Source organism: Chiloscyllium plagiosum, unplaced genomic scaffold (genome assembly GCF_037043375.1).
Source record: "Chiloscyllium plagiosum isolate Xiang-an unplaced genomic scaffold, Cpla_swu_hap1 HiC_scaffold_2, whole genome shotgun sequence".
Taxonomy (NCBI): Eukaryota; Metazoa; Chordata; class Chondrichthyes; order Orectolobiformes; family Hemiscylliidae; genus Chiloscyllium; species Chiloscyllium plagiosum.
Window position 1 is genome coordinate 137,981,476 of NW_028270140.1, and position 22,030 is coordinate 138,003,505.

The 22,030-nt window shown below is 45.4% G+C and overlaps 1 protein-coding gene across 7 annotated transcripts in view; it reads right to left on the reverse strand.

Moving 5' to 3' along the window:
• wdr17 (WD repeat domain 17) overlaps window positions 1-22,030 on the reverse strand; it is a 253,003-nt gene that overhangs the window by 92,462 nt on the left and 138,511 nt on the right. For all 7 annotated transcript variants that reach the window (XR_006313775.2, XM_087973815.1, XM_043704725.2 and 4 more), the window contains 6 exons: window positions 20,220-20,302; window positions 16,219-16,305; window positions 11,445-11,609; window positions 10,003-10,205; window positions 6,542-6,691; window positions 2,926-3,056 (listed from right to left, as the gene is read on the reverse strand). Coding sequence is in view for 6 of the 7 variants with exons in the window: in XM_087973815.1 (XP_087829941.1) it covers window positions 2,926-3,056; window positions 6,542-6,691; window positions 10,003-10,205; window positions 11,445-11,609; window positions 16,219-16,305; window positions 20,220-20,302 (819 nt within the window). In the remaining variant the exon portion in view is untranslated. The remainder of the gene's footprint in view (window positions 1-2,925; window positions 3,057-6,541; window positions 6,692-10,002; window positions 10,206-11,444; window positions 11,610-16,218; window positions 16,306-20,219; window positions 20,303-22,030) is intronic.

The window sequence follows — 22,030 nt, forward strand, 5'->3', positions numbered from 1 at the left end:
CGTCAAAATCCTGCCCGCACAAAGGGACATGAATTTCACCTGTCTACCATGTCCACAGCAAATGTCAGGAACACTCCAGACTAATGATGTTTACCTGGGTGACCATGTGTTCTTAAAGATGACACAAGTGCAAGGAATGCTGGTTAATGTTGAGATATCCACTGAGTCAGCATTCGTTCCGGGAATGGCATGCAGTAAGATGAGATGTGAGAGACATTACAGAGGCATGGTAGACAGTTACTGAGGTGAGTCTGGCAAGGAACAGTGAGAGAACCTGCTAGAGCTCGGTGTGCCCTCCAAAAAACTCTACGTGCCTCAGACGTAGCCAAAAAAATGCAAGATTTTAAAAATATAAGTAACCTTCATCGTGTGCAATAATTGTGGAACAGACTCGATGGGGTGAATGGCCAGCTTCTGCTCTCACATCTTTTGGACCCGTCACTCATTATTTACGGATCAAAGTGTGGAAACTTGAAATGAAAACAGAGGCTGTTTTGCAATCGAGGATAAATGTCAAAGAGATCACTAAACGGACCTCAAAGCAACGAAACACAAGTAACAGGACTATAATTTTACATCCCTTAACTTTTCTTGTCTCAAATACAAGCTGATACTAGGAGAAAAACTGACGACAGAATTTAAACATGTTTGGAAATATTCTAAATGCCAACACAAAAATGACATTGTGGGACACGTTCACAGTATGAAAAGTATTTATCTGTCCCACATCCTCCAGCTGTTAATAACCTGTGACTTTGTAACTTCGAGGGCAGGTGAAGCCGAAATGTGGACAAAGCTTGGGCTTCATTTTGCCGAAAACAGCCATGTCAATTCTGTGGGGGAGGGAGTCTCACAGAGGGTTTCTCTCAGCCAGCGTTAAGATATGGTGCTATTGGTGTAACCCGTGGAGAGTACAGTTGACTCTGCCATAACGTGTGTTTTGCCAAAGTGAATTTGCTTTAACGCGATTGAAGAATTTAGACTGTTGTTCATAGAACACGAACCTTCCTTACCTGTATTGGCTATAACGCGCGTCCGGCCTCATTGATTTTATTGGCACGGCGATTGCATCATTTTCTTATAACGCAAGATCACAAGAGAACAGAACTATTGTATTATGTCGGAACTGACAGTACATAGCCACTGGGGGAAGCCAGTTAAGTAGGCAATACCTAATATCCAGCTGCATCACGGCAGAGGGGAATGAGGTGAAATGGTGCGATCTGGCACCATCTCAGGAACAGCTCCCCAGTGATTCCTTACAAGCAGCCAGTTTGTGTGAAATTCAGTACAGCTGTCACTGGTATAGGAGGGTCCCCCAAACTCCCTGGAGAGTTTGTCACTGCCATGCAGGCCTCCCAGGTTGATCAGCAGCAGCAACTTCTGTGAGTGTTGGCTTGTCGCTCGGAGCTCCCCTCACGGCTCCAGAGAAGGTTGATGGCCATCCACTCTTTCATATCACACCAGGTCCTCCATCCAGCGGGTAGCACTGTTCTGTGACAGCATCCGGGGATATCTGGAGATTGCTGTGGAACTACCCATTGCTCCTCTAGAGGAAATAGCAGTGAGGACCCTTGACCAGCTCAGCCTTCCTCCACATCCTGACTGGAACTTTCAGCTGTCACCTCTTCGTCTGGAGGCTGTTCGGCCGCTGCTGGAGGTTCCAGTTGATTCTGAGCTCCCTAGTGCATTTGCTTCTCCTCCATTTCTCCGTGAGGAGACTGCACAGAGAGGAGAAACCCCATTGTAGATGTATCTACCGGGGAGACGGTGGGGGGGATGTCAGAAACATTTAGTCGCAGGAGCAATTAGCATTCGATCACTCACAAACAACAGTTTCACACAGTCCTCAGTACAGTGAGACAACAAGAATCTGGATTTATATAGGACTTTTAATACTGTAAAGCAGCCCATGTTGCTTCGCAGGAGCTTCAAACACACCATGCTGATTAAGAAGGACCTCAAGGGGGAAATCCTGAGGTTAGGGATCAGGCAACTGGAGATATATCCACCAAATGTAGAGCAATTAGAACACAGAACATAGAACAATACAACGCAGTAGGGACCCTTTGGCTCTAGATGTTGCGCTGCCCTGTGAAGCCAATCTGAAGCCCATCTAACCTGCACTATTCCATTATCATTCATATGTTTATTCAATGACTATTTAAATGCTCTTAAAGTTGATGAGTCTACTACTGTTGCAGGCAGAGCATTCCATTCCCTTACTACTCTCTGAGTAAACAAGGAAACAGGAAACAGGAATTGAACCCGGGTCTCCGGCGCTGTGAGGCAGCAGTGCTAACCACTGTGCCACCGTGCCGTGGAGGCCATTACAAAATAGGAAAAGGCAAGATCATGAAGTGATTTGGAATCAAGGATCAGGAAGCAGGAAGTTACTGGAATTGGAGGAGTGCAAATATCTTGGATAGTTGGTGACTTGGATTAGATTAGATTACTTACAGTGTGGAAACAGGCCCTTCGGCCCAACAAGTCCACACCGACCCGCCGAAGCGCAACCCACCCATACCCCTACAGGTACCCCTTACCTAACACTAGGGGCAATTTAGCATGGCCAATTCACCTGACCTGCATATCTTTAGACTGTGGGAGGAAACCGGAGCACCCGGAGGAAACCCATGCAGACACGGGGAGAACGTGCAAACTCCACACAGTCAGTCGCCTGAGGCGGGAATTGAACCCGGGTCTCCGGCGCTGTGAGGCAGCAGTGCTAACCACTGTGCCACTGTGCCGTGGAGGCCATTACAAAATAGGAAAAGGCAAGATCATGAAGTGATTTGGAATCAAGGATCAGGATTTTGAAGATGCTAATCAGGATTCAATGAATTGGAGATCATGTCAAACTGCTGAACTTGACATTATTTCTGCAACGTAATGAGATCTAGTGATCACAATAGAAGGACTTACTGACAAACATTCCGAGAACCATCTCAGCTTCTTAATCCGCACATTACTCGTGAGTTTATCCAGCTCTTGCTTGATATCCCGGGACACTTTCCCACAAAGCAAAGGGGGAGCACCTGGGGACATTGCACGATCTGAAACACATTGAAGGAATTCTGGTGTGAACTGATTCAGCAAATTCTCTCCTTGTCTCCTGCCATTCTCATACAGGCACCAGTGCTAGTGATCAGTTCAAGGGTGACATTAACACGTGGGATGGGTTTTCAATGCTGTTGGAAGAATAGTTTATTGTGAAGGTGAGGAAGATGGGGCCAGTTCTTCTCAAGCCAGTGAGCTGTGATATACCCCACTAGTTCATGTACACCCATTGGGTTCCCATTCTCCATCCTGTTCTTGGAGAAAGTGAGGACTGCAGATGCTGGAGATCAGAGCTGAAAATGTGTTGCTGGAAAAGCGCAACAGGTCAGGCAGCATCCAAGGAGCAGGAGAATCGACGTTTCGGGCATGAGCCCTTCTTCATTCCTGAAGAAGGGCTCATGCCCGAAACGTCAATTCTCCTGCTCCTTGGATGCTGCCTGACCTGCAGCGCTTTTCCAGCAACACATTTTCAGCTCTGATCTCCAGCATCTGCAGTCCTCACTTTCTCAACACATTTTCAGCTCCACCCTGTTCTTGTCAGGCCATCTTTGTGACATGGCCCCTCCATATAAGGGAGTGTGGCTTGATAACTGTCATGGCTCTGGAAAGGGGAGGGGAGATTTAGCAGAGGCATCAATGTGCCAACTCCATTGAGTTGGAGGCTCGAGGGCTGAATGGCCTACTTTCTAAGGCCTATGCACAAGGTGAGGTGTTGCTTTGAAAATAGAAAAATTCCACTATTGCCATGAAATGGCCATAAAGTGGCATCTTTATTCTCTTAATAGATGGGCGACCTCCATGGCGTAAAACAGACTGCCTTTGGGAAAGTGCTCCAGGCACATGAACATGTCAGGGAGCAGTCGGCCACTGCTCTCCCCACGGTTCATCCCCACCTTGAAAGGGCTGGGAAATTTCAGCCAATGACTCTATTCCTATCTCTCCAGCTGCTGTTGGGCCACTCCATATTTGCACCACTTCTGTTTTCATTCATTTCCAGGATGTGGGCGTCGCTGGCCTGCCCAGCATTTATTGTCCATCCCTAATTACCCAGAGGGTACTTTTAAGAGTCAATCACATTGTTGTACATCTGGAGTCACATGTAGACCAGACCAGGCAAGGATGGCAGCTTCCATCCTTAAAGAACATTAGTGAACCAGATGGACTTTTCCTGACAATCGACACTGGATTCATGGGTGGCAGGATTTGAACTCAGGTCCACCTGGGTCTTTGGATTAATATTTATCAATAATATCATGAGGCCATTGCCTCCCCTTCAAATTTATTATCATGATTATTTCTGTTCACTAATTTATTTATGAATGTTCATTATGATTTTCAGTAGTTGAAAGCATTTTTGTTTTCTTACAGAGGTTAGGGGTTGACGTTCTATGCTTCTGTGTTCACCAGTTCGAGGGTATTCGTGATGGGAGTGAAATCAGGCAAGGGGGGGTGGGGGGAGGTGGGGTAAACATGGAAAGCCATTGTCAACATCTTTCAGAAGAGGTCATAGAGTCAAAGAGCACAGAAACAGATCCTTCATTCCCACCAGTCCATGCCGACCATGTTCCTGAACTAAACTAGTCCCGCCTGCCTGCACTTGGCTTATATCCCTCTGAACATGTCTTATTCATGTATTTATCCAAATGTCTTTTAAATGTTGCAACTGTACCCACATCCACCGCTTTCTCTGGAAGTCCATTCCATAAACCATGCACATTCTGTGTAAAAATATTGCCCCTCATGTCTGTTTTAAATCTTTCTCCTCTCACTTTAAAAAAAACATGCCCCTTGTCTTGAAATCCCCCACCCTAGAGAAAGGACCTTTGCCATTCACCTTACCTAAACCCTTCATGACATTCTAAACCTCTACAAGATTACCCCTCAAGCACCTATGCTGCAGTGAAAAGGTCCCAGCCCATTCAGTCTCTCCTTATAACTCAATCCCACCATTCGTGGCAACAAGGTATGAAGATCTGGGGGCAAAAGACCCAGTATTTTTCAAATTCAGATTGAAGGATAAAAGATTCTGACAGGGCAGCTGTTGAGAATATGTTTCCAATTGTTAGGGATAGAACATGAGGTCAGAGTCTCAGAACAAAACATTGGCTAATTAGGACTGGGATGAGGAAAGATTCTTTACATGTAAGGGTTGAGATTCTTTACATTTCTTTATCCCAAACGGCACTGGTTTGCTCCGGAGTTGTATTTTTTTTTCAATATAGATATCAAAAGATGCCTCCCGAAAAAAAATTAAGTGGTAAGGGGAAGGCATGACTGAGGTAAAGACCTCAGACAAAGCAGGCTTGAAGGACCAAACGGTCTACTCTCTTTCCTACTTCTTATGCTCTGAGGAACAGCATTCAAATCAGTCATCATTATCTTGACTGAACAAATGAATCCCAAATAGAATTCCATTCAGAATCCCTATTCAATTTTATTGAATTCCAATGTGCTAGTTGGGAGATGCATTGAACAAATCTGCATTGTCTGAACCAGAGATTATAGCCAAAGGATCTGAATGTATTTAGACCATAGGATATAGGAGCAGAATTAGGGCATTTGTAGAGTCACAGACTCATACAACACAGAAACATGGCCTTCAGGTGAATCTGCTTCTTCTGACCAAGTTTCCCAAACTGAACTAGTCCTGTTTGCCTACGCTTGGCCCATATTCTTCTCAGTCTTTTCAATCACTGTACCTGTCAATTGTCCTTTACAACATTGTAATTGCACCCACCTCTAACAACTCCTCTGGCAATTCGTTCCATGTGTGCACCACTCTCTGAGTGAAACTGTTGAGCTTCAGGTCCCTTTTAAATCTTGCTCCTCCCACCTTAAATCTATGTCCCCTGGTTTTGGACGAGTAAAAATCTTGGCAATTCACTTAATCGAGGCCCCTCATGATTTTATAAACCTTTATAAGGTCGTCCCCTCAGCCTCCAATGCTACAGGGAAAAAAGTCCCATTCTATCCACCTTCTCCTTATAACTCAAACCCTCCATTCTCGTTAACATCCTGATAAATCTTTTGAGTCTGTCTGTCATGTCTGATATTTCTGCTCCATTCTCCTGCCCTCTCCTCATAACCCTTGATTCCCTTCCTAATCAAGAACCTATCTTAATTACACTCAATGACTTGGCCTCCACAGTCTGCTGCACCAATGTATTCCATAAGTTAATCACCCTCTGGCAGAAAACATTCCTCACAATCTCAGTTATAAAGGATTATCCCTTCCCTCTGAAGGTGTGCCCGGGGTTGACCGATCATGGAAACATCCTCTTCCAATCCCCATTCCGACCAGGCCTCGGAATAATTTGTAAATTCCAACCAGATCCCATCCCCCACCCTTCTAAACTCCTTCGAGTGCACAGCTAAAGTTTGGTTTCTCATGAAAGCAGCTCAAGGAGGACATATTCGAGTTTTTCTTCAAACCTGGAAGGGTGCTGGGGTAAATCAGAATATGATCAGGTGGCACACATACCTGTATTCCCAATTATTTCCTCCCACTGTTGTTCAGCCAGAATGTTTATTTGGAGAGGAGAAATCAGAGGTGTTAGTGACCAAAGCCTCACAGTGGAGTCTCTCGAACATGATGCCATGGTGAAAGGCCTGTTGGGGTGACAGGTCAAACCTGGGGTGATGGAATTAAGTTCCTGTTACTTACTGCAAAAATTCAAAAAGGCAAGGTTAGAACATTACATCCCCAAAAAAAGATATCCTACTATCAAATATGCTGAGTTGAATGGCCTCTTTCAAAGAAATCCAAAATAAAGCTAAAATTGAAATTATACTTAAAATGGAAAAGAGTAGGTAAAGTGAGCGCTGGTTCTCTACAGAGTGAGCCTCAGGAATTAATAACAGAAAGTAAGGGAATGGCACGTGAATAGATATTCCGTATTCATCTTCAATTGTGGGGTGGCACGGTGGCTCAGTGGTTAGCACTGCTGCCTCACAGCAAAAGGGACCCGGGTTCAGTTCCCACCTCAGGCAACTGTCTGTGTGAAGTTTGCATGTTCTCCCCGTGTCTGTGTGGGATTTGGGACCAAACTTGGATCAACCATGATCCTACTAAATAGTGGAGCTCAATGGGCCAAATGGTCTACGCTTGGCTTAATTTATCTTTTTGCACATAGCAGTGTGAAGGTTGATGGCCAAACGCTTGGTCAAAGGGAGAGATTTTGAGACTTGTTTTAAAAGAGGAAAGAGAGGTAGTGAAGCAGAGAGGCTGAGTGGGAGTTCCAACGTTTAGGACTTAGACAACTGAAGGAAAAGCCACCACTGGCAGAAATCGGAATGCTCAATGGACTCCAAAAGGGATCTTCGAAGGAGATAAATTAATCCAAAATAAATCCAAAATTAGAACCGAGATGAAAGCCTTAATTTAAAAAAAATCTTGGGAGCATGATAGATAGAAGACATTTTATGAAAAATAATCCAGACTGGCTGTATGAGATACAACACCCTTCAAGCTGCAGTTTAAATGATACATAGGCTCACTCTCTCCACTCTTGCTCTTCTCATGCACTGGGCAGTATGCGGCGAAGTGGGGAAAGCTTTCAATAAATTGTGACACTACTATCAGATGTTGACTGATTAATGACCAGCCTTTGTTACACATTTGGCATTTTGCAGTTATAGCCCTAACCTCTTTCGAATTAAACAATCATGGGACTTCTCACAGCCATTTCTAAATCGATGCTGTCAGCTCTTATTAAAGGTTTTATAGCATCGTGGTGGAACTAATAGTTAGAATCATTAAAGCTATGGGAACATGGTAATGATCAACACTTATCACTTCAACTACTTAAAGTAAGCAGTCAGCAAACAGTGCTCCAGAATATGTTTGATCTGTGCGTATATATATATCATTAATAATTTACTTGAATCTGACATTAAAGTGCATAAGCCACTTGCTTTTCACTAAATAAATGTACTCCTGGATTATTTCATTGGACAAAGGGTCTCAACTGATTCCTGCCAATTTTAGATTAATTGAATTAATTCATTAAATAAATAATCAGCTCTTTAAATTAATCCCATTAGCAACATCTCTTGCGATCAAACTGTGGCAATGAATTAAAAATGTCTTTCACTGGGAAATAAGAGTAAGATAGAATTCAAAACATAGAAAGGGAATTTTAAGAGAATCAGGCCAATTGGTGTTGCTAAGCAAAGTCTGTGGTCACAGATTTCAGAGTGAGATTTTGTGCTTTCTATTTACCAAATACTCATAAATTGAAATAAACATTTAACGTTTATAAAATACACAGGAATATTTAAGAGTGGCAAAAAAACAGATGTATGCCTTGTAACTAAACTTGAAGTTATGTAATGTTTTAGTAATATTCTTGAACTAAAGGGCTGTATGGTGGCCCAGTGGTTAATACTATTGCCTCACAGCACCAGGGACCCAGGTTCGATTCCACCCTCGAGTGACCTGTTGTGTCTGCATGGGTTTTATCCGGGTGCTCTGGTTTCCTCACACAGTCCAAGGATGTGTAAGTTAGATGGATTGGCCATGCTAAATGGCCCATAGTGTCCAGGGAGGGGTGGGTTAGTTATGGGAAATACAGGGTGGGTAAGGGTGAGATGCTCTTCAGAGGATCAGTGTGGACTTGATGGGCTGAGTGGCCTGTTTCCACACTATAGGGATTCTAAGAAATAAATTGCCTTGAATTATAATGTTTTCATCCATTCACAATAAAATTCCATCTCTCCCCTTCCCCCATTCAGTTTGATACCACAATAATCTACATTTAGTTAGTCAAGTAAACACCCTCCGAAATAAAATGGCTATTTTAGGTAAATGTACACAAGAAGCAACGGGCAAAATCTTCAGTCGATCCTGAACACTTGAGGAGGCTGAGTGGGAATAAAGGATGAGAATCTTTTGAGACATAATTACTCCCAAAATAAAGCTCCATTCCCCTGAAGGGTTTGCTGAATTTATGGGATTGGAGGTCAATGAGTTGGACTTGCTGCAACTCTGATTTTACCAGTCATTAAAATTATAAAGTGGAGATTTGGGAATGGTCTCATTCAGGAATGTTGTTGTTCAAATTTGTCCTTTCAGCAAGTGAAATGTCTGACCAGGAAATTCAAATAATTGCAGTGTGCTCCTTTTCTTTATTGCAATTTGATTTGAAATATCATAAAATAGAATTGAATGACCGGAGATGGTAATAGTGTGTTAATTGAATAGCTCAGACACAAAGGTGAAGGGCATTGTTTAAGTAAGTACTAGGAGCACTTATAAAGAGGGACTATGGGAGCAGGGATGTATCATCAGCACTCAAAGGGCTTTCAGTTGTTAATGTGGCTCAACTTGGTTTAATCAAAATACATAAAGTGAGAGTGCAGACACGGTGGAGGTGGGTGGGGGGGGGGGGGGGGGGGGTTGTTGGGGAATGAAGGCATTTAATCAGCTCCTAAAACAACAATTTGACTTAAATTTTAAGTTTTCTTTGATATTTTGATAGTTCCCATTCAGGAACAATCATGTTTTAACTTGGTTTCATTTGGTTAACTGGTCAATTTAAATTTAGTTTTAAAACAACTATATTTTCTCTCTCAATGCTAGGTTCTCAACATTATTCATAAGTTATGAGCATTTAATGCATTATTTTTCTTAATACTGCAGCCACTGACAATAATTATTGTTCAACGTAAATAATTAAAACATGAATAATTACTTCTCTTTCAAACTTTCCAGTGTGTTCTTCAGTGGAAAGCACTCAGCTGAGAAAAGAAAACTTAATACCTGCAGTCCAGTTTTGAATTTTACCTACTGGCCCAGGATCAAGGTGGCAATAAACTGCAGTTGATGTGTCAACAAGATTACTAAAACCACTGCCTCAAATATAATTTTCTACTCTCATTGTTTGTTGCATATTACATTCCTTCAGAGTGTTCTTGTCTGTTAACAGTAAGGTGTCCCATTACCATAGACATCAGCACCATGATCATACACTGTGTCCAGGCAGGTTCCATCTCTGGTGTCCCAGACACGGATAGTGTAATCCCAACTGCCCGATATCAAGAGGTAGGGGACTTCTGTGTTCCACATTAGACCTCGCACTGGTGCTTTGTGTCCACTTAGAATATTGATACAGGCATCCTGTGTGTAGTCCCATATCCTCACAGTACTGCAGAGAAAATACAGAAAGCAGAGAGCAATTTCTAATGTCAGAAATTCAAAGTTGTCATAAAATACATTCACACTACACAGAAGCCAGGAAATATTTACCTCCAACAAGAAAGAATCGAACCATCAGTGGCACTCCTTTCACTGAATCACCAACTTTCAATATCCTAGGGGTTACCGTTGACCAGAACTGAATTGGACTTATCATATAACACTACGGTTAGAGGCTAGTAATCCTACAGCAAGTAAATCAGAGGCTAGTAATCCGACAGTGAATAACTCATCCCCTGACTCCAAAAAGCCCACCAACCATCTACAAGGAAGGTGATAGCTAAAGTTACATGTTTTTTTGGAAAGGTTATTTTTAGCTCACTGCTCCAAATTATCTTCTGACCCTCTCTTTAAAGAAACAGATCAGACCTTTACAGCACTGAAAAGCAAAAACCCGTACACCTCTCCTATATCATCCAAATTTCAAAATAGTAAGAGTCACAGATTCATAGAGATGTGCAGCATGGAAGCAGACCCTTTGGTCTAACGCGTCCATGCCAACTAGATATCCCAAATGATTCTAGTCCCATTTGCCAGCATTTGGCCATATCCTTCTAAACCCTTCCTATTGATGTAACATCCAGATGCCTTTTAAAATTGCACCAGCCTCCACCCCTTCCTCTGGCAGCTCATTCCATATATGGACCTCCACCTGCATGAAAAATTGCTCCTTTTAAATTTTTCTCCTTTCACCTTAAACCTATGCCCTCTAGTTTTGGATTCCCCTTCCCCATGGAAAAGACTTTGGCTATTCACTCTATCCATGTTACTCGTGATTTTATAAGGTCACACCTCAACCTCCAATGCTCCAGGGGAAATAGCCCCAGACTCTCTCAATAGCTCAAGCCCTCCAACCCCGGCAGCATCCTTGTAAATCTTTATTGAACCCTTTCAATTTTCACAACATCCTTGAATAACAGGGAGACTAGAACTGAACGCAGTATTGCAAAAGTAGCCTAACCAATGTCTTGTACAGGGTAAGAATATATTGTAAAAGTTCACCACATTAATAAGATTGAAGTTCTATATTTGAATGGTTAATAGCAGCACTTAAAGACAAGATGATTGCAAATGCAGAGGCACTGTTATTTAATTTAATTTTCAGTAATTACCTTTCACAGTTGCTTTGTGTATCACTGGAATAAAAGATTTTGGCACCAAATTTTTCATTGTGCTGAAGAAACAGTACCTGTCATCAGAACCGCTACAAAGGATGCCTTCTCTCAGGGGAGACCATCTAACATGAAACACTTTGGCAGTGTGCCCAGTGAAAACTTTGAGCGGCTGGTCAGAGCTGGTTGCTAAATAGTAAACTCGAACACTCTTGTCCTCGCAGCCAGTGGCAATCATATCTCTGGAAGGCAAGGATGACAGTTAACTAAATTCATAATCAAAAGAAGTGAAGAAACATCTTTAAAATGTGTCTCATTGAGATTTGTTTGATGTGTTCTCCTCATGGTAAAGGACGTTACTGTGAGAAAGGGGAACACTTTACACTGGTGACTATCCAGGATTGTAATGAATACCCTCAGGTCAGGTAAAGTACTGAACAGTTTTCTTTCAATTTTACCCAAAACAATGTGCCTTAGCTCGAACCTAAGACTCCTGAGTTCTTCAAGACCAAAGTGACATGACCAGCTTTGTAATATGGCTACTGTATTGAGGAACAGTTTATCATGGGATGCCTGAATTGGCTACGCATTCGATGAGGTACCTTGTAGAGGATCAGTACACTTCCTAAAGCAGATCTTTAGGTCTGTGAATCACAATTACATCTGCACTTTAGGATGTCCTTCTTCTTCCAATTATGGAATAGGTGGACACATTGTCCTCACGGACAAGGTCACCTGCTGTTGGGTCAGTAAAGGGATGTTGGTTTTAATGCTGCATGCATTTCACAGTCCTGTCTATGTGGGGAGTGGGTTAACACCAGCTCTATGAACAGAAGCTGCCTCTTTTCTGAAATGCTGGTGCATTTGGAAGTACTTTCTTGGTGGCCTCTTCAAGTCTTCAAGAATGGAAAGGCCGATGTTGTGCATGATCCATGGAGCAAGATGGCATGACAGAGAAAGGCAGATGACACAGTGTGAGACAGCTCTGGGAGCTGCTCAGCTGTAGTGTCCTCATGACGGCATTTAGCTGCACTTACGTGATGCCTGTGTAGGTACTGAGCCAGACCCATATACTGTAGCAAAATGGACTACAGCCAGTCATGTGATACTGAGTATGCTTAGTGCAGTTGTAACTGGGATAGCGTAGGGGGATGAGCTGAGAATAGTTCACAGGTCAGCGCAACATCGAGGGCCGAAGGGCCTGTTCTGCGCTGTATCGTTCTATGTTCTATGCTTTCTGTACAACAACCCCCTCCATCTCCAGTGATGTTGCAGAGAACTTCCTAACCAGGTTCACCCTGGCTTTTATTGTGTGGCCAACATTGATGGGATGGGATCGATAGGTAAGAGTCCTGTTATGTGGCACTCAGTGTTAGTGCTGTGAATGAGCCCATGGCAACTTGTGATTGCTTCTTGCAGAACTGTGTCTCACCAGTAGCATAGGCAATGCCCTCAGACTGGGTTCATTTTGAACATGGGTCCCATAAATGGTGATAGCCAGCTGCATTAACGTAAATCCTTTCCTCTTGCTTTCTCACTCCCTTTGACTCCAATGCACAAATATCTGACAGCGAAATAATCAAAGCATGAGATTCAGAAAGAAAATGTCAGGTTGTTTCAACATCTCTGCTCTTGTGATCGACAGTGTATTGTAGATATTAGAATTGTGAGGGACGCTTGCTCTCTCATTGGAACCTGATTTTTTATGTTACATTTTACCTGGGATACATACAGTGAATCACAAACGACTTCGCTATTAATTCCCTCAGTCTCCATTGAAGGAAAGCAAAACTTGGAAAGGGACTTGAGTTTTTTTTTTCTGGGACAGACCAACTTTGACCCAGTTGACTTCCACCCCTCACAATTCCTCATGCATCACATGTGACATCACTTCCACCCCTCACATCATCGCTGATGCCACATGCTCAGTGACTTCCGCCACCCCGACTGCCATTGTCACCACCACTTCCACCCCCACCAGCGCCACTCACCTGCATTCTGCTGACATGCACCCCACAGACCCCACTGTCACTATCCCCACCCCCCAGAACCCCAAGGGCCCTGCTCATGACTCCACCCCCATTCCCCTCACCATCACACCCACTCCAGTTACAGGTTCTACCCCCACTCCCAGCTCCACACCCACACTAGATCTGAGCTCCCAGCCCTGCCGAGTTTTCACCATCCCCCCAGACCTCCCACTCACTGAGGACAAACGATCAGTCCTCAGCAAAGGACTCACCTTCATCCCCCTCCGTCCACGCATCAATGAATTTAATACACGCCGTGACGTCGAACAATCCTTCCGTCGCCTCCGCCTCCGAGCTTACTTTCACAATCAGGACTCCCGCCCACCTTCTGAGGACCCCTTCGCCCACCTCCAACACACTGCATCCACCTGGACACCCCGCGCTGGCCTATTACCTGCCCTCGACCTCTTCATTTCCAACTGCCGCCGGGACATTAACCGCCTCAACCTGTCTATCTCCCTCCCCCACTCCAACCTCTCACCCTCACAACGTGCAGCCCTCCAATCCCTCTGCTACAAATCCAAACCTCACCATCAAGCCAGCGGATAAAGGGGGCGCAGTGGTAGTCTGGCGCACTGACCTCTACACCGCTGAAGCCAAACGCCAACTCGAGGACACCTCTTCCTATTGCCCCCTCGACCATGACGCCACCCCGCATCACCAAACCATCATCTCCCAGACCATACAGAACCTCATTGCCTCAGGAGATCTCCCACCCACAGCTTCCAACCTCATAGTCCGGGAACCCCGCACTGCCCGGTTCTACCCCCTTCTCAAGATCCACAAGCCTGACCACCCTGGCCGACCCATTGTCTCAGCATGCTCCTGCCCCACTGAACTCATCTCTACCTACCTCGACACTGTCCTATCCCCCCTCGTCCAGGAACTCCCCACATACGCTCGAGACACCACCCACGCCCTCCACCTCCTCCAAGACTTCCGTTTCCCCGGCCCCCAACGCCTCATCTTCACCATGGATATCCAATCCCTCTACACCTCCATCTGCCATGACCAGGGCCTCCAAGCCCTCCATTTTTTCCTCTCCAGACATCCCAACAGTACCCTTCCACCGACACTCTCATTCGTTTGGCCGAACTGGTCCTCACCTGAACAATTTCTCCTTTGAATCCTCCCACTTCCTCCAGACCAAAGGGGTAGCCATGGGCACACATATAGGCCCCAGCTATGCCTGTCTCTTTGTTGGCTACGTAGAACAGTTGATCTTCCGTAATTACACCGCCACCACTCCCCACCTCTTCCTCGGCTACATTGATGACTGCATTGGCGCCATCTCGTGCTCCCGCGAGGAGGTTGAGCAATTCATCAACTTCACCAACACATTCCACCCTGACCTTAAATTTACCTGGACCATCTCTGACACCTCCCTCCCCTTCCTGGATCTCTCCATCTCCATTAATGACGACCGACTTGACACTGACATTTTTTACAAACCCACCGACTCCCACAGCTACCTGGATTACACCTCTTCCCACCCTACCTCTTGCAAAAATGCCATCCTGTATTTCCAATTCCTCCGCTTCCGCCGGATCTGCTCCCAGGTGGACCAGTTCCACCACAGGACACACCAGATGCCCTCCTTCTTTAGAGACCACAATTTCCCTTCCCACGTGGTTAAAGATGCCCTCCAACGCATATCGTCTACATCCCGCACCTCCGCCCTCAGACCCACCCCTCCAACCGTAACAAGGACAGAATGCCCCTAGTGCTCACCTTCCACCCTACCAACCTTCGCATAAACCAAATCATCCGCCAACATTTCCGCCACCTCCAAACAGACCCCACCACCAGGGATATATTTCCTTCCCCACCCCTTTCCGCCTTCTGCAAAGACCGTTCCCATAGTGACTACCTGGTCAGGTCCACGCCCCCCTACAACCCACCTTCCCATCCTGGCACTTTCACCTGCCACCGCAGGAACTGTAAAACCTGCGCCCACACCTCCTCCCTCACCTCTATCCAAGGCCCTAAAGGAGCCTTCCACATCCATCAAAGTTTTACTTGCACATCCACTAATATCATTTATTGTATCCGTTGCTCCCGATGTGGTCTCCTCTACATTGGGGAGACTGGGCGCCTCCTAGCAGAGCGCTTTAGGGAACATCTCTGGGACACCCGCACCAATCAACCACACCGCCCCGTGGCCCAATATTTCTACTCTCCCTCCCACTCTGCCGAGGACATGGAGGTCTTGGACCTCCTTCTCCGCCGCTCCCTCACCATCAGACGCCTGAAGGAAGAACGCCTCATCTTCCGCCTCGGAACACGTCAACCCCTGGGCATCAATGTGGACTTCAAAAGTTTCCTCATTTCCCCTTCCCCCACCTTACCCTAGTTCTAAACTTCCAGCTCAGCACTGTCCCCATGACTTGTCCGGACTTGTTCTACCTGCCTATCTCCTTTTCCACCTATCCACTCCACCCTCTCCTCCCTGACCTATCACCTTCATCCCCTCCCCCACTCACCTATTGTACTCTATGCTACTTTCTCCTCACCCCCACCCTCCTCCAACTTGTCTCTCCACGCTCCAGGCTCTCTGCCTTTATTCCTGATGAAGGGCTTTTGCCCGAAACGTCGATTTCGAAACTCCTTGGATGCTGCCTGAACTGCTGTGCTCTTCCAGCACCACTAATCCAGAATCTGGTTTCCAGCATCTGCAGTCATTGTTTTTACCCACCTGAATAAGCAAGAAGCCCATGCGTCGAGCACCACAAACATATTGTCTCAGATTCCACAGGGATAAACAGATTGCAATTCTGAAAGGGTCAGTGAACGAACTGACCTGTTGGAAGGGTGCACTCACTTATTGTTCTGGCTCCAATCACAGCCAAAGACAGCAGCTGGATGCTTGTACTTGTGCAGGAGTTTCCCATCGATTGTTCGAATAATACTGCAAGCAAACAAAAAGTAAAAAAAACCTGAAAGAACTGCAGATGCTGGAAATCAGAAATGAAAACAGAGATTGCTGGAAAAGTTCAGCAGGTCTGTCTGCATCTGTGGAGAGACATTGGAGTTAACGTTTCGGTTCCAGAGACCCTTCCTCAGAACTGATGGCAGTTAGGAAAATGTATTTTTTTATGCAGAAGATAGAGTCGGGGGAGAGGGAGGGTAAGGAATAAACGACGGATGGAGATACAGTCCAAAGAGAGACAAGGAGTTGGACAAAAAAAGGAGTGGAACAGGATCAGGCTAGGAGAGTGCATAGCTTTAGGGAAGGAAACTGCTATCTTAATATGGTCTGGCCAACATGTGACTCTACACTCCCTCAGCTGGGATGAGAAATGGCAGATGGAGTTCAACCTGGATAAATGCGAAGTGATGCATTTTGGAAGGTCAAACTCAAATGCCGAATATAGGGTTAAAGACAGGATTCTTGGCAATGTGGAGGAACAGAGGGATCTGGGTGTGCAAGTACATAGATCCCTTAAAGTTGCCACCCAAGGGTTGTTAAAAAAGCATATGGTGCTTTGGCTTTCATTAACAGGTGAATTGAGTTTAAGAGCCATGAAGTTTTGCTATAGCTATACAAGTCCCTGGTGAGACCACACTTGGAATATTGTGTACTGTTCTGGTTGCCCTACTATAGGACAGATATAGAGGCTTTGGAGAGGGTGCAAAGAAGGTTTACCAGGATGCTGCCTAGACTGGAGGGCTTGCCTTATGAGGAAAGGTGGAATAAGCTCAGACTTTTCTCTCTGGAGAGAAGGAGGAAGAGAGGAGACCTGATCGAGGTATACAAGATAATGAGAGGAATAGATAGAGTCAATAGCCAGAGACTTTTCTCCAAGGCAAGATTGACTGGCATGGTCCTAGTTTTAAGGTATTAGGAGAAAGGTATAGAGGAGACGTCAGAGATAGGTTCTTTACGCAGAGAGTTGTAAATGCATGGGATGCTTTGCCAGCTGTGGTGGAGGAAGCAGAGTCATTAGGGACAATTAAGCGACTGCTGGACAGTCAGATGGACAGCAGTGAGTTGAGGGGTGCGTAGGTTAAGTTATTATCCTTTACATTAGGATTAAACCTCGGCACAACATTGTGGGCCAAAGGGCCAGTTCTGTGCTGTACTTTTCCGCCTGAGGTGACCCACTCAGCACTGCTCCACTCGTGATGGTCCCAGCAGTGGGGTACCGCTGTGTAACCTGGCCCAGGAGCTAGCACACAAAGCATGGTAGGTATTTACCTCGGGAAAGTCATAAGGATTGTTTCTGGGTTGTCCACACCATCACATTCCAAATGGCACACCTTGAACCTCCTGATGTCGACAGGATAAACATCCTCCTCAAAGAACCTGACTGGTGGACAGCTAATAAAGCGTTTTGCCCCACACAGGACCTTAAACTCAATGCAGACATGTCTCAAAAGCCCCTTGGTTCCTGCTGCGCTACACTCCACTGCTACAAACTGTCAACAGCTCCACCTTTCGATGACGCATCTCCTGGCTGACTGCAAATGGAACCAACTGCAATCAAGCAGATGGGCCAATGGGCTGAGAGGTGGCAGATGGAGTTTAATTTAGGTAAATGTGAGGTGCTGGATTTTGGAAAAGCAAAGCTTAGCAGGACTTATCCATTTAATGGTAAGGTTCTTGGGAGTGTTGCTGATCAAAGTGACCTTGGAGTGCAGGTTCATAGCTCCTTGAAAGTAGAGTCGCAGGTAGATAGGATATTGAAGAAGGCATTTGGTATGCTTTCCTTTATTGGTCAGAGTATTGAGTACAGGAGTTGGGAGGTCATATTGCAGCTGTACAGGACATTGGTTAGGCCACTGTTGGAATATTGCGTGCAATTCTGGTCTCCTTCCTGTCGGAAGGATGCTGTGAAACTTGAAAGGGTTCAGAAAAGATGTACAAGGATGTTGCCAGGGTTGGAGGATTGAAGGGAGAGGGTGAACAGGCTGGGGCTGTTTTCCCTGAAGTGTCGGAGGCTGAGGGGTGAGCTTATAGAGGTTTATAAAATCATGAGGGACATGATTAGGGTAAATAGACAAGATCTTTTCCCTGGGGTCAGGGAGTCCAGAACTAGAGGGTATAGGTTTTGGGTGAGAGGGGAAAGATATAAAAGAGAGCTAAGGGGCAACTTTCCATGCAGAGGGTGGTATGTGTATGGAATGAGCAGCCAAAGCTGCCACCACTCAAGTGGTGGAGGCTGGTACAATTGCAACATTTAAGAGGCATTTGGATGGGTATATGAATAGGAAGGGTTTGGAGGGATATGGGTCGGGTGCCGGACTAGATAAGATTAGGATATCTGATCGGCAAAGACAAGTTGGAACGAAGGGTCTGCTTCCATGCTGTCCATCTCCATGTCTCTATGACTCGAAGTGATGAGGATTAGGGTTCCCATCTTCTGCAGACGTTCTGGAAAATCTTTAACTGATTGGAGATGGCCTTTGGATGATGTGCAGCCCAAGTAGAACAGCTCAAATTGTGATTGTAGCCATCCGAGGCCATGGTTTTGTTGCATGGCAGAGCAGACCTGATGGGCTGAATGGCCTACTTTTGGTGCTGTGAGGCAACAGTGCTAACCACTGAACCACTGTCACCTCATGGCTGATCAAATCTTAGCCTCAACTCCCCATAACCCTTTAATCCGTGATTAATTCAAAATGTCTATCCCGTTGTTAAACTTATTCAGTGTCCTGGCATGAACCGTGCTCTGGGGTAGGGCATTTCACAGGTTCATGACCTTTGGAGAATAGTAATTCTTCCCTGTTGCTGTTTTAAATCTGTCACCTGTTATCTTAAAACTATGCTCTTTCTTTTTAGGCTGCCCCACAAGAGGGAGCATCCTCTCTTCATCTACTTTGTCAATCCCCTTTTGGGTCGTACATACCTCAACTAGATTAGATTTCTGGTGCCATCATGACTATTCACAGTGAGGCACTGAAATGGATCATTAATCACGACATCCCAACACCAATTAAAGAAAATTCTTCAAAGCCTTTATCAAAGTCAGCCCTCAGCCTTTCTTTTCTGAAAGATAACACTCTGATTGGTCTTTCCTGCCAGACATAACCTCTCAGCCCTAGCACCACTCACACTAAATCCCTTTGTGCCTGTGATGTCACCAGTGCATGTCTCCAGAAAGCATTTCTGCACTTTCACAGATTGGAGATGACCAGAAGGAAAGGATTAATTGATTATTGTCACATGTACTGGGATACAGTGAAATGAGTTGTATTGTGTGCTATACAGGTAGATTGTACCATACAAAGTGCATCGGGGTGACAGAACAGAGTGCAGAATACAGTGTTACAGCCACAGAGAAGGTGCAGAGAGAGAGAGAGAGATCAGATTTAATATTTAAATGGCCTGAGCATGGTGGCTCAATGGTTAGCCTCACAGCGCCGGGGCACGGGTTCGATGCGAACCTCGCGCAACTGTCTGTGTGGAGTTTGCACATTCTCCCTGTGCCTGTGCGGGTTTCCTCCGGGTGCTCTGGTTTCCTCCCACAATCCAAAGATATGCAGGCCAGGTGAATTGGCCATGGTAAATTGCCCATAATGTTAGGTGGCTTAGTCAGGGGTAAATGTAGGGTACTAGGTCTGGGTGGCTTACTCTTCAGAGGGTCGGTGTGGCCTTGTTGGGCTAAAGGAAAGAGTCAAAAACCAGCAAAGTGCAACAGCAAGATGAGCAGGGAGCAGTGATGGAGAGAATGAGAGTGCAAGAAACTTGCTAACCCCAGGAAGCTGGAAAACCAGATTGCTCCAATGAACATAAAGCATACAAATATCTGGATTTCTCCTAATTTCTTGTGTACTCGTAGCAAGCTTAAAAATGAGGTAAGTGATACAAAAGTGACTCACCAAAATCCATCACCACTACATGTTGCTATCCTTTTAGAATCCTTGTGGCTCCAAGCAATGCAGAAGATTCCATTTTTACCGTGCTTCAAGGAAAAATAAAAGACACTGATTACAAATTCCATGACTTTAAATATTGTTTAGTTTGGCACCAACGCAGAATTATTAAAAACTAAAGATGCTGGAGAAACTCAGCCAGTCAACAACGTGAACGGAGAGAGAAACAGAGTTAATGGACTGAACTTTAGATTCAGTGTTCCGATCTTGACCCTGGGCTGAATTCCGATCTGGAGGAGGTTTTCAAAGGTGAGGCCAATTACCTCACGGAGACTTGGCTAATCCAGGACAGTGAGTGGCCTCTTCCAATGGGAGGGTCATTGGAAGCACCCAAAGGGTCTGGGCAGCTGGCACTCACAATGAGAGAGACAGTTACAGCTGTGTAAGGTAGGCAACCATGAGGGCATCTCAAGATGGAAGTGCTCTCCTGAAGATGTATCCATGGCATTATTAAATTGAATGCGGCCACCACAGCCAGGCTACCATAGCGGAGGGGCAGACCCTCCACATGATACGGTCAACACTTCGGTCTTTGGAACTGAGTGGATTCATGCTCCGGCACTTTGCCACCGCTTTCCCTGCCGGCCAGTGAGGGGCTAGCACCATGGCATCCAGATGGTCTATGAAGAATCGCACCCTATTTGGTACAATCGGCTACCCACGATTGGTCGATATGCAGTCGTCACCCCCTCAGAAGCTACATCCCTGAGAACGGGACAGCGTTGGAAAGTGGTGCCAAACTGCCACGCCACCCAGTGGCCACACTCCGCCCATGTTTCAGTCAACGAGTGGTTCATCTTTCATTTTCAGAAATGGGAGAAGTTGGAAACGGAGGAACAAATTATTGCAGATGCTGGAATCTGTACTGAAAGCAACAGATGCTGGAGATCACAGCGGGTCAGACAGCATCCATGGAGAGAGAGCAAGCTAACGTTTCGAGTCTACATGACTGATGAAGATATGTTAGCTTGCTCTCTCTCCATGGATATTATCTGACCCGCTGTGATTTCTTGCAGTTGTTGTTTTCAGAAGTTAGAAATGTGTCAGGTTCTGGGCAAGTGGAATGGCGCATGGGGGACGGGTGAGGGGTGTGGAGAGAGAGGTGGAGAGGTGAGGAAAGAACAAAAATGAAGATCTCCGATAAGGGGGAGGTACAGGAAAGATGTTATGACAAAGTGTTTCATATGGCATGGTGGAAAGTGCAAGAAAAGAAACCAAGAAATGTGTCTTGAAGAGGCAGGATTCTTAAATGGCCTTGTGGTATTATCATTGGACTGTTAATTCAGAGACCCAGCTAATGTCCTGGGGACACAGGTTCGAAGCCTGACCTGGTAGATGGTGGAATTTGAACTCAATAAAGAATCTGGAATGAAGGGTCTCATGATGACCATGAAACTGTTATCAGGAAAAACCCATCTGGTTCACTAATGCTCTTCAGAGAAAGAAGTCTGCCATCATTATCTGGTCTGACCTACATGTGACTTCAGACCCACAGCAATCTGGTTGGCTCTTGACTGCCCTCTGAGCAAATAAGGATAGGCAATAAATGCTGACCTAGTCAGTGATGCCCACATCCCATGAATGAACTTTAAAAAGCTGCCTTCTGAAAGTAAAAGAATAGAATTAAGAGAGGTAGAATGAAATGCATCAAGAAATAATGCAACAAAGTGCAGGCAGATGGTATAATTTTGACAGGCCATTTGGATGCCATGGTGCTGGCCCTTCACTGGCAGGCGGGGAAGGGGCTGGCAAAGTGG